General features: G+C 36.9%; 1 protein-coding gene across 1 annotated transcript in view; it reads left to right on the top strand.

Moving 5' to 3' along the window:
* Positions 1-13,882, top strand: part of chrna7 (cholinergic receptor, nicotinic alpha 7) — a 37,403-nt gene that overhangs the window by 20,277 nt on the left and 3,244 nt on the right. Inside the window, exons 6-9 of the mRNA XM_015394640.1 lie at positions 4,222-4,389; positions 4,510-4,704; positions 11,173-11,259; positions 12,556-12,665. Of these exons, the coding sequence (XP_015250126.1) occupies positions 4,222-4,389; positions 4,510-4,704; positions 11,173-11,259; positions 12,556-12,665 (560 nt within the window). The remainder of the gene's footprint in view (positions 1-4,221; positions 4,390-4,509; positions 4,705-11,172; positions 11,260-12,555; positions 12,666-13,882) is intronic.

Raw genomic sequence — 13,882 nt, 5'->3', positions numbered from 1 at the left:
AGTCCATATTATGGTGTTAGACATTGATAACTCTTACCGAACAAACTAGGTCAATCCTAACTTTTGCTTGTGCTCCATCAGAACACATTGGATGAATTAAAAGCAGCCCATCAAATATGCAGTGTGATGCACATATTTTTGATCATTAAGCCTTTTCACTTTTAGTTGAGCTGAAGCTGTCACATCACCCAGAATATAACTGCTACTTAGCATTAAGTCTCTTGTTAACTCTGTATTTGTATTGCAGTATATTCGAATAGAATAGAAAAATCTCTTTATTGTCTCACAGCCATCTTATGGAATTCACCTCTTCTTTTTAAGTGATGAGATTTCTTTATCACCTGTTCTTACAGCTTTGGAGCTTAAAAATTTAGAACTCAAAATGCTGAGATATGTATGGATAATTTGGACTCAAATTATACCAGATTTTAGTTATACACCTTCGTATAAATAATATAAGTACATACTTTTATCATTTGTCTTCTAAATATATTCTAAAATCCCGGTACCTCCAAAAAAGAGAACATCATTTAAGTATGGTTGCATTTTATTTATACATAACTTACCAGAACTTTCTTTCTGATAAAGAAATATACAAAAGCAATAATCTATTAGAAAGTTATTGTTAATTTCGGTAAATGTAACTCTAATAATCTAACAAAATCTATATCTAAGGAAATAAATTACTTTAAATATTTTAAAAATAATTTTTAACAGCAATGATATAACCTCTGGTTACTGCTTGTGTCCCCTTGACTGTCCTGTTATTCAGTGGTCACTACAGCTAATCAATATAACTTGCTCAAAGATATGGCAAAGTTTTTACACTGTAATGCCCTTCCTGACCCAACCAGGTTTTGAACCTGGATCCCCTGCATTCAAGTCAATCAATTAATCTACTAAAACATGGGGACCTCATTACATCCTAATCATTTGAATAATTGGCCACAAAATGTTTACCAAGTGGCATCAGAAAAATCTGCAAACAGTTCATAAATAACCGTCCCTGTTTATGAAGAACTGTTACAAGTTATATTAAAATTTCTTGTCACAAACAGCTTTGCTGCTTTCCTAAAGCTTTATTGCACAAACAGCACATGGACATTTAAATTTTGCTAAAGTATCTACTCCTCCTCTGCAGTCATGAATATTTCTTTTGAAGTTATTGTCAACTTACGGGAAAATGATCAGAAGAATAAACTGACTTTCGGTTTCGACATTGCTCTTATCGGCACATATGATAATAAAGTGGACTGAATCAAATCTGAGGTACGGTAATCATTACCGTTTACCATGAATACATTCATAGCTGCAGCACCACAGATGTATCTTTTGAGTGATACTCTTAAAGATGAAGCTCTTTCCCTGTTCTACATCTTGTAGACTTGCTGAAGATACATCAGTTTCAGGAAAGCCATAAACATCACATGCATGTCCAAACACTGATTTACATTTAGGAATTTACTGAAACCGAAGGGTTCCCTGACACAGCCAGTAATTACTGCTTCGCTTTGGCAGGCTCCTCTTCCCACTTTACCCCTTACAATGCAAAAACCCTCGGCCTGCTCTGCTGCAGCATCTTAATCAATACCAACGTAAATAGCTCCATCACTGAATGTATTCTGCTTTGATTATATCTGGCAAAAGCAAATTGCCTCTCAACTTTACTCCAAATTGACCATCATTTAAAACTGGCACAAAATGATAATATGCTCCATGCACTCCGATGATTAAAATATATGTAGATGGGACACATAAAAACAAATCATGGAAGTCTCCCTACATTTAGAAAATAAGAGCAGTAAATAAGAGCCATTCTGTTTGTTCACCACCTATCACATCCCATTCCGTTTTCATCTTTATCATTTTCATGACAGTAGGGGAGAGAAAACATCTCGTTTACCGCCAGCGTCTCATATCTGTTTTTAAAATAAATGGAAATTAGTCTGGCTCTACTGAAGACCTAAACTCTCACACTGTTGTCGTATTGAATTTTTTTAGGCTCTTCATATGATGGATTGAACTGTGACTCTGTTTCTTCCCAGAATAAAACCGCTCTGTTGCCTTTCCTGTTGGTCTGGCATTGATGTTCCTTTTTCTTTTTTTACTTTCTCGTATTTTGTGTTTGGTCTAATTGAATTTGAGATATATTAGTTGGCTCTCAATCGTTAAAACACACCCAGTAAATGAAGACAAAAGGTATTTTCCAGGAAGAAAAAAAATAAATAAATAAGTAATAACCTTTTTTTAGGTTTTCACACCTGTTGATTTTGATTAGAAAAGAGTCTGTGGATTCTTCAAAGAATACAAAATTATATCAATGACATTGTGCAAAAATATAAAAAAGACTTTAAAAAAATCTAATTTTTGTAAGTATTTACAGCTTTTACCACAAAGCTCTAAATTAAGAAAAGGTTAATACTTTTTTCACTTATCATCCTTATGATTAGTCTGCAGATTATACAGAGCTAGGCTGTTGTTAATTATGTTGATTCAACATTAGAGGGCAACAAGCAAGCATGAGCTCAAAGGGATTTTTTTCTAGCTCTTTGATGCAGGATTGTCTTGAGGCACCAATATGGGGAAGTTTACAGAAATATTTATGTTAATTTGTAGGTCCCAATGAGCACAGTGGCCTATAAATGGAAGAAGCTTGGAACCAAGAGGTCTCTTCTTATGGCCGGCTGTCTGAACTGAGCGGTCAGTTTGTGTGGTGACCAAGAATCCTGTGGTCACTTTGTCAAAGCTCCTCTGTGGAGAGAAGAGAATCCTTCACAAGGACATCGATCTCTGCAGCAGTCCACAAATCAGGACTGCAGACAGCAGAGATCCAGACTTGAATCTAAATAAACATCTTTGGGGAGATCTGAAAATGGCTGTGAACTTTGAAGAGTGTAGGATGTTTCCTCAGGAACAAAAGCCTGCTAAAAAGCCTCCACCAATCTGAAGCACACATCAATATCTGTCAAAACATATAAAAACACAAACAGAAAGCAAACTGGCCAAAAACTTTAGTTATATTAGGGTCTCGCCCCACTCAGGTCTGCCAGTCTTCTCATAATATGACCCCTGTTATCATGTTTGTGACAGCTGGCAGAGCCCCGCTGTGGGGGGGCTCTGCCAGCAATCTCCAAATGTTACCCCACATCCTCTCTAAGGACTGATTACTGTATTCATTGAACCATTTCAACATTATCCTGTGCCAACTGATGCTGTTGTACTGTTGACATACTTTGGACCTATTTTTGACCTCTCCGCAAACTATAACTTTAGCTAAAGAATGCAAAAAAAATAAAAATACCAGAAAAGACCTAATAGGTCACTTCGTAAGATTCATTGTACTGATCTTAGATATACTGTGTACCAATGAAGGTTAAATATTGAGACTGTAATGCCTGGGTAGAATATTGAGACCCAATAATTCAGCCACCGGAAACATTTAGAGAATGTATGGATAGGTTTACAAGTAAATTTATATGAAGTCCAGGTTTGGTCGATAAATGATTTGAGAGGGATCGAAAGCCAACATAGGTATCTATCATGGGCAAGGCAGGCAGGAGAACACAGGAAGGAGACAGATAGGGGGGTCAAAACAAAGATGATGCCTAGCCTTGGGACTTGCTGCGTGTTTTCTTTTCCTCTCTCTTCTGTTTTTTACACAGACAAATGGCTTTATTCCCAATGATTACCTGCTGGTAAGGCTGAAAATACATAGTGCTCCTCCCAGGTGCAGAAACTCCCAGTAACAGGAGCTGCCGCAGGTGTAACAGCTTAGACCTGATTGCAATTGCAGTAGGAAGTGATGTCATGGGACTGCAAATAGCAGCTTCACAGGCAGGAACAGACAGGAATCATTACAGAAACTTGATAACAGGTTTGAAAACACATTAACATTTTAAAGCAGAGTTGATTGTTCTCCAGCTGAATTGTAAAAGTTACATACTATGGTAAAGATGCTTAATATGCAGAGTCTTCAGCATATAAAGCTGCCATCTGGGGTTTGATGCCTAGCCTTGGGACTCTTGCTGCGTGTTTTCTTCTCCTCTCTCTTCTGTTTTCTGACAGAATACTGTGACTAAAAGCCACGTTTTTTTCAACATCTGTTTATTCAGGACCAATGTTTTACTAACAGAATAATTTAAATATTTAGTCCCTTTACCAGTCTGTCGTTTTTAAAGTGATGCTCTGCCACTCTTCCCGTTTTGCTTGTCACCACAAAAGGTATCTTTAAGAGCACCTGCTACATCGATGTCCGTTGGTTCCCTTTTGATGTCCAGAGATGCGACCTGAAGTTTGGCTCCTGGACATATGGAGGCTGGTCCCTGGACCTAAAGATGGTGGAGGCAGACATCACTGGCTACATCGCCAATGGAGAGTGGGACCTTGTTGGTAAAAGAGTAGCCTATGAATTCTTTCGTAAAATTTGTTCATCTTATACCTTGACATTCCTGTTGCGGCGTTTTACTTACTGTAATTGACTTGTTTTGAGAGTTTTCTTTTTCTTTGCAGAGGTTCCAGGTCGAAGAAACGAGCGTTTTTACGAATGCTGCGATGAGCCCTACCCGGACATTACCTTCACTGTGGTGATGAGAAGAAGAACCCTCTACTACGGCCTTAATCTGCTCATCCCGTGCGTCCTGATCTCCACTCTAGCTTTGCTCGTCTTCCTCCTGCCTGCCGACTCTGGGGAAAAGATCTCACTGGGTTTGGGAAACCAGAGCACACACTAACACAAACATACAAGCGAAACCCTGAAGAATTGTTCTATAAAAGCCTTCAGGTAGAAAATGTTTACCACAAACTTTAAGAAAGTGCAGAGCTGAACTATTAGAAAACCTATTAGAAGCCTTTCAAGTTCAGCTTTAATTGGCCTTCATACATATTGCAGAGAGGTCTGAAAGTGAGAAGCATGACTATGTGCTGCAATCTAATGCAAGTTTAGAAACTACTAAAGTAAATATTTATGATGGCTTCAAGAAGTAGCTCATAGTTTAAAAACCATGCTCAAAACATAAACTGCAGTGTTTTTGGTTAATATGATCATAGAGCAAGGTGCTAGCCCGGAAAAATACAAAAGCCTGTTTCCCTCATTTTTCTATAAACACATGAGTGACAGGAACCTAAAAAAGACTGACAGGCAAGATCTACTAGTTGAAAACAATAATCCATCCTGTCATGTGGTGTCACACTCATCCTGTGCTGTTTCATTGCAGAGCTGTAATAGAGTATGGGTTCATGCTGTGACTTATTTGCGTTTGCTACAGTCTGAATCACATTTAATCAGCATCATTCAGGGAAGACAGTCAATAGTAGACTGGCCAAATTAGAACAGAGCCATGGGTCCAGGTTTGTCTCCATGTTCTACTGTCTTCCCTCAGTAGAAGGGAATGCTCTATATTGAGTTAGTTCTGACTGAAGGTTCACAAATACCAGGATCTACATTGCTTGACCAATTTAACGTCATTATCGAATATCTGTTGATGCAGAAATATATTGTTTGGAGAAATATATATAAAAAGGAAAGCATGCCATACTCTGCCTTCAATATGGTTGCTTCTATGAAATGTATTTTATAAGCTGTTGTCTTACGGAGGAGAATCTGCTAACAAGGCCAACATGCTAACAAAACATTATGACTACTGACAAGCAAATGGAATAACACTGATTATATTGTCATTGTACTTAGTAGAAATTATATTTAAGTAAAAATTGTTTTAATTTTTAGATTTAAGTAAGTGTGACGAGGATCTGTTTGTGTTTACATGGCTGACTGCTGTGGTTCGTATAAAACTCAGGTTTTTTACTAAACAATTTAAAGCTGTTTCTGATAGAAGGATGGGAGAATCTGTGGGTTAGCCACTGGTCTGTCATGATGGACTTAACATTGCTTGATAGCTTTGGCCTTTTTATGTGGTGCAGGTCGCTCTGACATGAAGCCAAACTGCTTGAGGATTGGCTTGAAGAGCACAACAAGGAGTTTCAGATGTGTAATGTCTCCAATTTCTCCAGATCGTAATCCAATCGAGCATATATAGGATGTGCCTGAAAACAAATCCAGATTTGTAGAGGCTCCACCACACAGTTCACAGGTCATAAAGAGACTTCCACTAACATCACAGTGCACCTTCATGGTGTCCATGCATTACAGAGCATGGCTGTTTTGATAGAAAAATTGAGACCAACACAAGGTTAAGCTGATTACACACATTTTGCAAGTAATTAAGATTTCCCACTTCCTGTGAAGCTCTGCTACCAAACTCATTCTGCTAAAAGTCTCATCTACTGTTGGTTGTTTGCTTCTGCTGTCTCTATTTTTCTCTTTCTCTCTCTGCCTGAAGGATCTTTGTCCTTCTCTTGTTTCTGTTTTGTGCTCTTTTTTCTTCTCTGTCCCTTTGTCAGGTTTGGTATGATAGGACACATGTGAAGTTTGTTAATATAATTAAATAATGTAGTTATGGGTAAACAAGGGGGGGCTTCTTACCTGATTTATTTACCTGGTACTCTGATTTCAGTTCTGTTGCCATACAGTAGCAGCCAATCAAAATGACCCTTTCCAGTCAAACGCCAGCTGAATGGCAGCTCACTTCCCTCCAACTCCCAGCAAAATCCAACTTCCAGCCACTGGCCTCCTCCTGGGCGTGCATATTTTTTTACTCTGACTCCAACCTTTCCCTGAATTACAGGGTCTGACCAGGAGGTGATGCTTCTCTTTAGATCTTAATGTCCACAAATCATGTCAGAAAGAATATTTTCATCCACTGTAGTCTCAGTCTCATCCACTGTAACTCATGTGACACCTGTGCAAAAGAAAACAACAACACGTTGATAGAGGAGACAGCTTTAAGATTGGTGAAAAAGGAGGAGAACAAAATATTCATATCACCCTGAAGACTCCTCACACTAATCTTCCTTTTACCTTACTACCTCGGCCAGCCAATCCTCAAAACTGTGTACATTTCTGCACCCACAAAATAGGGAGAATTTCTGGACCCCTGAAAAAGAGGGGAAATCATCTCCGCTTATCTTTATAAACAACATCCATCCAAATTCTGACCAGCTGCACAGCTGTTCTTTGACACGCTTCCAGAAAAAAAGTTTGGTGCAGACAATGTGTGGAGAACAGGAAACTGGACCCCCACCCCAGAGACAGAATTCTGTCTGGATTCTCTAAGCCTTTCAGACCTGCATTGGTATCTATGTATTATACATTTATACTCCTATTAGACTTTAGTGCTGCTGTTTTTTTTTCGCCTCATTATTTTATCTGATGGCGTCCTGCCAGACTAATTATAACTGTGATATGCTCCTGCTAGTAACTGCTTGGCTAAAAATCATTGATTCATCAAGTCATTTATCATCAGAGCTTTTTAAACTCAAAGCCAACACCTTTTTCTTCCCCTTCCCTCCATCTAAAACATCTTAATCCCACTTGCCTTCTGGGTAATCACCCATTCAGGGTGAAACACTGGTTTGTTATTCACTTACTTCTTCTGTAGCCTTGTGAACCGAGCACATAATTAATGCTGGCTGGATAACTGAATTGTCTGATCAGGAAAACAGAGCAGCTTCGTCTCAGTTGTCACAGTTGAACTCAGATCATTATGAATAAGTGATTAAGGTTTTATGAAACCAGATTTTTATGGCTGTGTGGTGATTGTGTGTGTGTATAGTGAATGCTGTCTGAGGGAGAGAAGGGCGTTGATTTATGCAGCTTCCTCAAATATGCTGCAGCTGGTTTCCATCATTAACCGTGCTGCAGAGTCTGATGTGTGGACCTGCGTGTGTGCGTTTGCCCTCATATACATTCCCTCTGATGTGTTGATTGCTGGAGGAAATCTGAAGTGAGACTCGCCTGTTTGAAGTTGATGGCAGACTTTTATGCAGATCCTGTTTGAGATATTTTCTATAACATATTTCACATCACAGGTCATGGCTCTCTAAGGAGCTATAGATTCTGTTAAAGCTACCATCTTGTGTGCTGGCCCGTCAGAGTGGAGTCTACAGATCAACCTGCCAACTCCAAGTCAGTTTTATTTCAGAAATTTGAACACTTTTGAGAAATGATTGCAGCATTTGTGCCATGAGGTTTATATCTACTGGGGGTAGATGTAAACCTGCCTCCTACCCCTCTTCCCCTGCTGCTGCTGCTGTCCTCAACACAACCATATAAGGGAAAACTATGTGCTGATAAAACCTCCTCTGCAAAAAGAACAGTTCACTGTGTACCTCTGCTGAGTTATTACAAACTTAAACAACTGTTAAAAAGAAAAATTCAGCAGCCATGCTTGGAGACCACATGCATTGCCACTTTCTTCACCCACTATATATGGAGAATATGTTGTTTGATGTTTTGTAAAATAAATGTATATTTTTTTGTTTATGCTGAGAGTTGTGTAACTTGTATCACTGTGTCAGTTTAATAATGTAAACAGAGAAAGAGGAAGCAATATCAGCTTTATATCAACGGCTTTTAATAATCTAATGATTATCAAAAGCCTTCAGTATAGGATGTAATTTCTTACGCTGCTTCTAAAGTGGACAGTGCCATGGGTGAACATCCAATATTACATGACCCGATGTCCAAAAAAGGAAAAAGAAAAACCAGCTCACAGTATAACTAATACACAACATGTGTTGGGAGGCGTAGCACCCAAACGAAGCACCCAAATGAAAAACCTGCTAATTTTATGAAACATAAGAAAAAATGACAGAACTTATGGTTAGAACTTATTGTGCTTGCTTTAAGGTTTATAACTGGTAGTAGACGTTTGATACATCATTGTGATTTGTATGCAGAAGCTGATTGGCCTCCTTTAAGTGTTCGGAGAAACAATCATTTGATGATCCTAATATATAAATCTCTCCTTGGACTAACACCAACATACTTAAGCTCTCTCTAGTAGTTCACATTTTTTACGCTCCATGTCTTTATTCTTCTACATTTTGCTTGTGTTCGAACTTATAAAGGAAGGAAAGCATTCAGTGTGTTGGCTCCTACAGCATGGAATAAGCTCCAGTCTGAGCTCAAGATGTCAGACACTCTTTCATTGGACTTATTTCGAGCGGTTCTTAAAGATAGACAACAAGCCTCTATGAAACAGTGTCACTGCTTTTAAATGTTGTTATTGTTTTATATTTTATGCATATGTATTACTTGATTTTTTTTTTTTTTGTAACCAGGTTGCAGTGTATTGCAGATCTCTGCCCAGGTCCGCCTAGAAAATGAGATCCAGATCTCAACGGGGTTTACCTGGTTAAATAAAGGAAATAGAAAAAAAAATGTAGCCTACTGTACTAACATGAAAAAAAAATGACTGTTATGTGATAAAGTAAAACTTGTGTCTCGGAAATATTTCAGATAGTGGATATAACTGAGTATTCAAGATATAATTTTATGCTCCTTAAATGAAACTACTTTAAGTCTATTTTGCATCTTACTGATTTAATTCACGTATTTGAGTCAAAATTTAAATTTTTCTTTTATTTCTATCAATTTTCTTAAGTTTTAGTTGATCAGAACTAGACATGTTTTATTGATTAAGCTAAGATTGAACAGTTCTGGTTAAAAGTTCAGATACACAACATGGGTTTACTTCTTTATTTACTTAAGAATTCATTTTAGTTGTTATACATAATAAAACATTTCTTTTATATAATAGCAATTATTTGTTCAATATTTGTTTGATTCTAATCAGCAGAGGGTCAAAACACATAGTTTTAGTATTTAATCAGTGTTTTTTTAGCCAAACTGTACTTCGATCAAGCTTGGGGTAAAATTTAGCATAGATATTTGACTTCTTCTTGAGATTATTATTTCAGCTGTTTGAGTTGTTTCAGCATATTGCATACAGTACATTTTCTAATGGTTTTACCTTTCCAGAAGCTTTACATTAAACTATTAGTTTTAATGTATCTATAATGGGCCTTTTGCATCACTGTCATCTGGGAACTCACAATGTGTATGAGTTTTAACAATAATAATAATAAATAATAATAATGAATAATAATAATAAAAAAATTATAATAATAATTGAACAACCTGATCCAGGATGTAAGCCTTAAATGAAAATACAGTAAGTGTTTTTTTATATTAAGGACCAACCTAAGAGCCACCAAGGCTAAAGCCCTCTATGATCCGCAAGCTGCTGGGGCATCATTTTACGTATTTTATGTATCTACAGTAAATCTAGTTTTACATTGCTGCTGTCTAAAAGGGTAGTGATCAAGAAAGTGGTAAAATGGCAGCTGTTTCATGGAAAAACTTAAATGTCCATTAGAGAAATGACTTTTGATCAGAAATGACTGACAGAGTAGAAGTGTGTTTCAGTCAGTCAACATGAGGCATTCGACCCTGAGTAAATAATTTCCTTCATTGGTAGTGGTGCTCTGGAAAAAGTGGATGGAATAATTACAAAGAGATTCAGCTCTTTTTATTCTTTATCCCCTCAAAACAGCAAATGGATGATTGAAGCTTAAACTCTGAAACTTGAGATCAGTTAAAGTTAGTCAAGCGTGCAGACTGGTCATGAAGTAAATAAATCCCTGCTGTGTAGATTAGAGAAAAGCCACAATAAGCTGTTGTTTTTAAAAAGATCTACAGTTGTTGTAGAAACCTTCCATCCTGAAGGAGAAGTTTAAAAATACAATTAAAACCACAGCAATGATGAAACATACATGCCTATAAACATCTGTCCTGAACAGCATCCACACAGTCATAGAAAAGACACACAAATTAAAGCAACACTTTAAAACTTATGTTCATGGGGATCAAACTGCTTTATTTAAAAAAATACTTAAAAATATTGGCTGCCTTTAGAGCTTAGATCTTTTTTTCAAGTTAAAAAATAAACACCTAAAGACAGCAATCATAATGCATCTATTCAAGAGGTTTAAATCCATAATCCTCTTGGCTTTTTTAGGATTTAAAAAAGATCTTAACCAAATTAAAGCAACTAAAGTCTATAATATGTAATTAACATTGTTTAAATAGAAGAATTAGAAGAATTATTTTATTTGCTGCTCAGATCTATGATTTCAATCCTTACAAAACACACACAAGATTAATTAACCAGAAAGGCTGGTTTAAGGGATCATGACACCTACAGTATATTATTATGGAAGCAGTTTAAATGCTCTTCATTTCCACTAATGCTGACTTGCTCTCCTCCGCAGGCATTACGGTTCTGCTCTCCCTCACTGTCTTTATGCTGCTGGTTGCAGAGATTATGCCTGCCACATCAGACTCGGTGCCTTTAATAGGTAAGTCCGGCTGAAGCTGAATACATCTGCTATGGTTGTCACCCACTATCAGTATAAAGGCATGGTTTTAAAGGCATCGTTTTTTTAACTGTTTCTCTCTGTAGTAAGGTTGAGCAGCTATCCAGGATTTGGTCATTCCTTCTTATTCACAGATGAGTCATCCTAAATGATGATCAACAAAACATAGAAAAGCTTCTCTATCTGAATATAGAGAAAACTAAATGTTATAAAAGTATTTGTACCCCGTGAACTTTTCCGCAGTTTATCACATATGTACCAATAAAGCTTTGTGTTTAATTGAAAATATGATTTGCCGATTTCTAAAGTTGTGAATATGTTTGTTTTGATGGAAAAATAAGGCGTAAATCACCCAATACTGTAGCTGCAGATGCAAGTCTTATAAGATATGTCTCATCCAGCTTTGTACATTTAGAATCTGAAATCTTTGTGCAAATACCAGTTTTTAAGTCCTAATACAGATTCTTAAGTCTAGATTAACGTTAGAATAACTTTGGGCTAAACTTTAATAGTTCTAGCTTTATATTTAGGGCAGTTCTGATTAGGGCTGCAACTAATGATTATTTTGCAAATCAATTACTCTGTATATTTTTTTTTTCGATTAATCGAATACTAATTGGATAGCCAAAGGTTCCTTAAAGAAGACTTTTTATGAAATTAAACCAGGTGAAACTCAAACATTTCCACTCGAGGACTTCTGGATAGAGCAGATTGACAGACTAAAGCATTTTTTTGTCTTAAATGCAAATTGTATATATAGTTTATTACAATCTTGGTATAGTTGCTGCTTAAGGTGGGCCACTCTGACAGCTAAAAGGCATGTTTTAGAGTATCTATAATCCAGTAAACGATTAATCGATTACTACAGTAATTGATGATAATTTAAATAATTGATCAATCACGATCCGATTAATTGTTTCAGCCCTAGCTCTGATAGAAAATTGATGTCCACTAATGATTGGCCTGTATTTACAGTACAGAGAAAAATAAAGATATCAACAAATGACAAGATCAGCGATTTCTTGTTGATCAAATCATTGTAGCACAAAAAATGTGGATGTTTGACCAGGTTTTAGCTGTACAGGGACACCACACAGGACTCTACATTCCTTTTATCTCTGTACTTTACATCTCAGACTTCCAGTACTAGACACAGTCATATTCTGATGATTCTGCTGTCACCTTGTGTAGTTGTTCTGTACAACATATATTGTTGTACTTTTTATTTAATGTATCCTCTAACCAAACCCTCTGACTCTTTACTTCCTCTTCATTCAGCTGAGTACTTTGCCACTACCATGGTCATTGTTGGTCTCTCTGTGATTGCTACTGTTTTGGTTCTGCAATATCACCACCATGACCCTGATGGAGGCAAGATGCCAAAATGGGTGAGTGGCCCATGTTCATTAAAGTTTAAATTATTTTAACAGTTGGTATTTTTTCTCAGATTACCTTCTTCTATCCTTAAGCCAGGAATGCAGAGGACAATGTGTTTATGCTATAGAGGTTTCTGTTTCTGATGTGTTTACATCACCTGCAGCACACTTTTCTCCCTGGGGCAGATCTATGAGAGAAGCTTTGATGCCTCCTTTTGAATTTGTTTTTCTTCAGACTTAATAACTAATAACGTGAATGTCCTAAAACCCAGACTACAGGCTTGATCATAGTTCAGCCTGAAGGGTTTACTGGTCATTTTGTTTCTGCCATCTTCTCTTGCAGGTTATGTTTGTTTTTCATTCAAGTTTTTTAGCAACGAAAAAAACTACCACTTTTAGCAGTTAGACCTGCAAGTCTTTTGAGGTATGTGTCTCCCAGCTTTGGACATTTTAAGGCTGAAATTTCTGCTAGATCTAAATTCCAAGTTAGCTCGCTCTCTGGCAGACTGGATAAATGCCATTTTTGGAAGGCAATCTTCAAGTTTTGCTAGATAATTTAATTAGATTTCTATCTAGTGTTTGGCTGAGCCATTCTATTATTTATAAGAGTATAACGTGAAATACATATTAATTACATTTATATTCAAGTTTTTAATGTAGGGAAAAAATAGCGAGTAAAATGTAGGTAATAAATAAATCTGTAAGATGTTTCCACAACAGGATGTAATTTATTCTGGTTTGATTTGGTATCATAATCTCAGATTTAAGAAGATTAACAAAGCCCAAACTGGGATCAAATCACCCTCAATAGTCAATAGAAAGCCTAAAATATATTTTATAATATTATACAAGTATCTTTTATTTCAAATTTCTTCCTTCAAAAGGAAGTTCAGCTCTTTGATTGGATGCTCTCTGAACTTAGGGCAGAAGGTAGGAAACAAAAGGATCCTAACTAAATGATCTCTCTTGGATAATGTCTCCCACCCTATGCATTATTCTGTTACTGAACTGGAGAGCTTCAGTGACAGACTGCCGCATCGTAAATGTACCAGGGAGCGTTATCACAGATCCTTCCTACCAGCAGCTGGAAGACTTTTTAACCACCACTGTTCCCAACAACCTCAATAAGTTGTTACATTCATGCTAATTTTGCACAGTTTCTGGTTTAGTCAGTTAAATAACATGCTGCTGTCATTTTTTATGCACATCTCTAGGGTTGCTGCTATTTT

This window comes from Cyprinodon variegatus, unplaced genomic scaffold (genome assembly GCF_000732505.1).
Source record: "Cyprinodon variegatus isolate N-32 unplaced genomic scaffold, C_variegatus-1.0 Scaffold701, whole genome shotgun sequence".
NCBI classification, from domain to species: Eukaryota; Metazoa; Chordata; class Actinopteri; order Cyprinodontiformes; family Cyprinodontidae; genus Cyprinodon; species Cyprinodon variegatus.
This window is presented reverse-complemented; position numbering and strand designations above follow the sequence as displayed.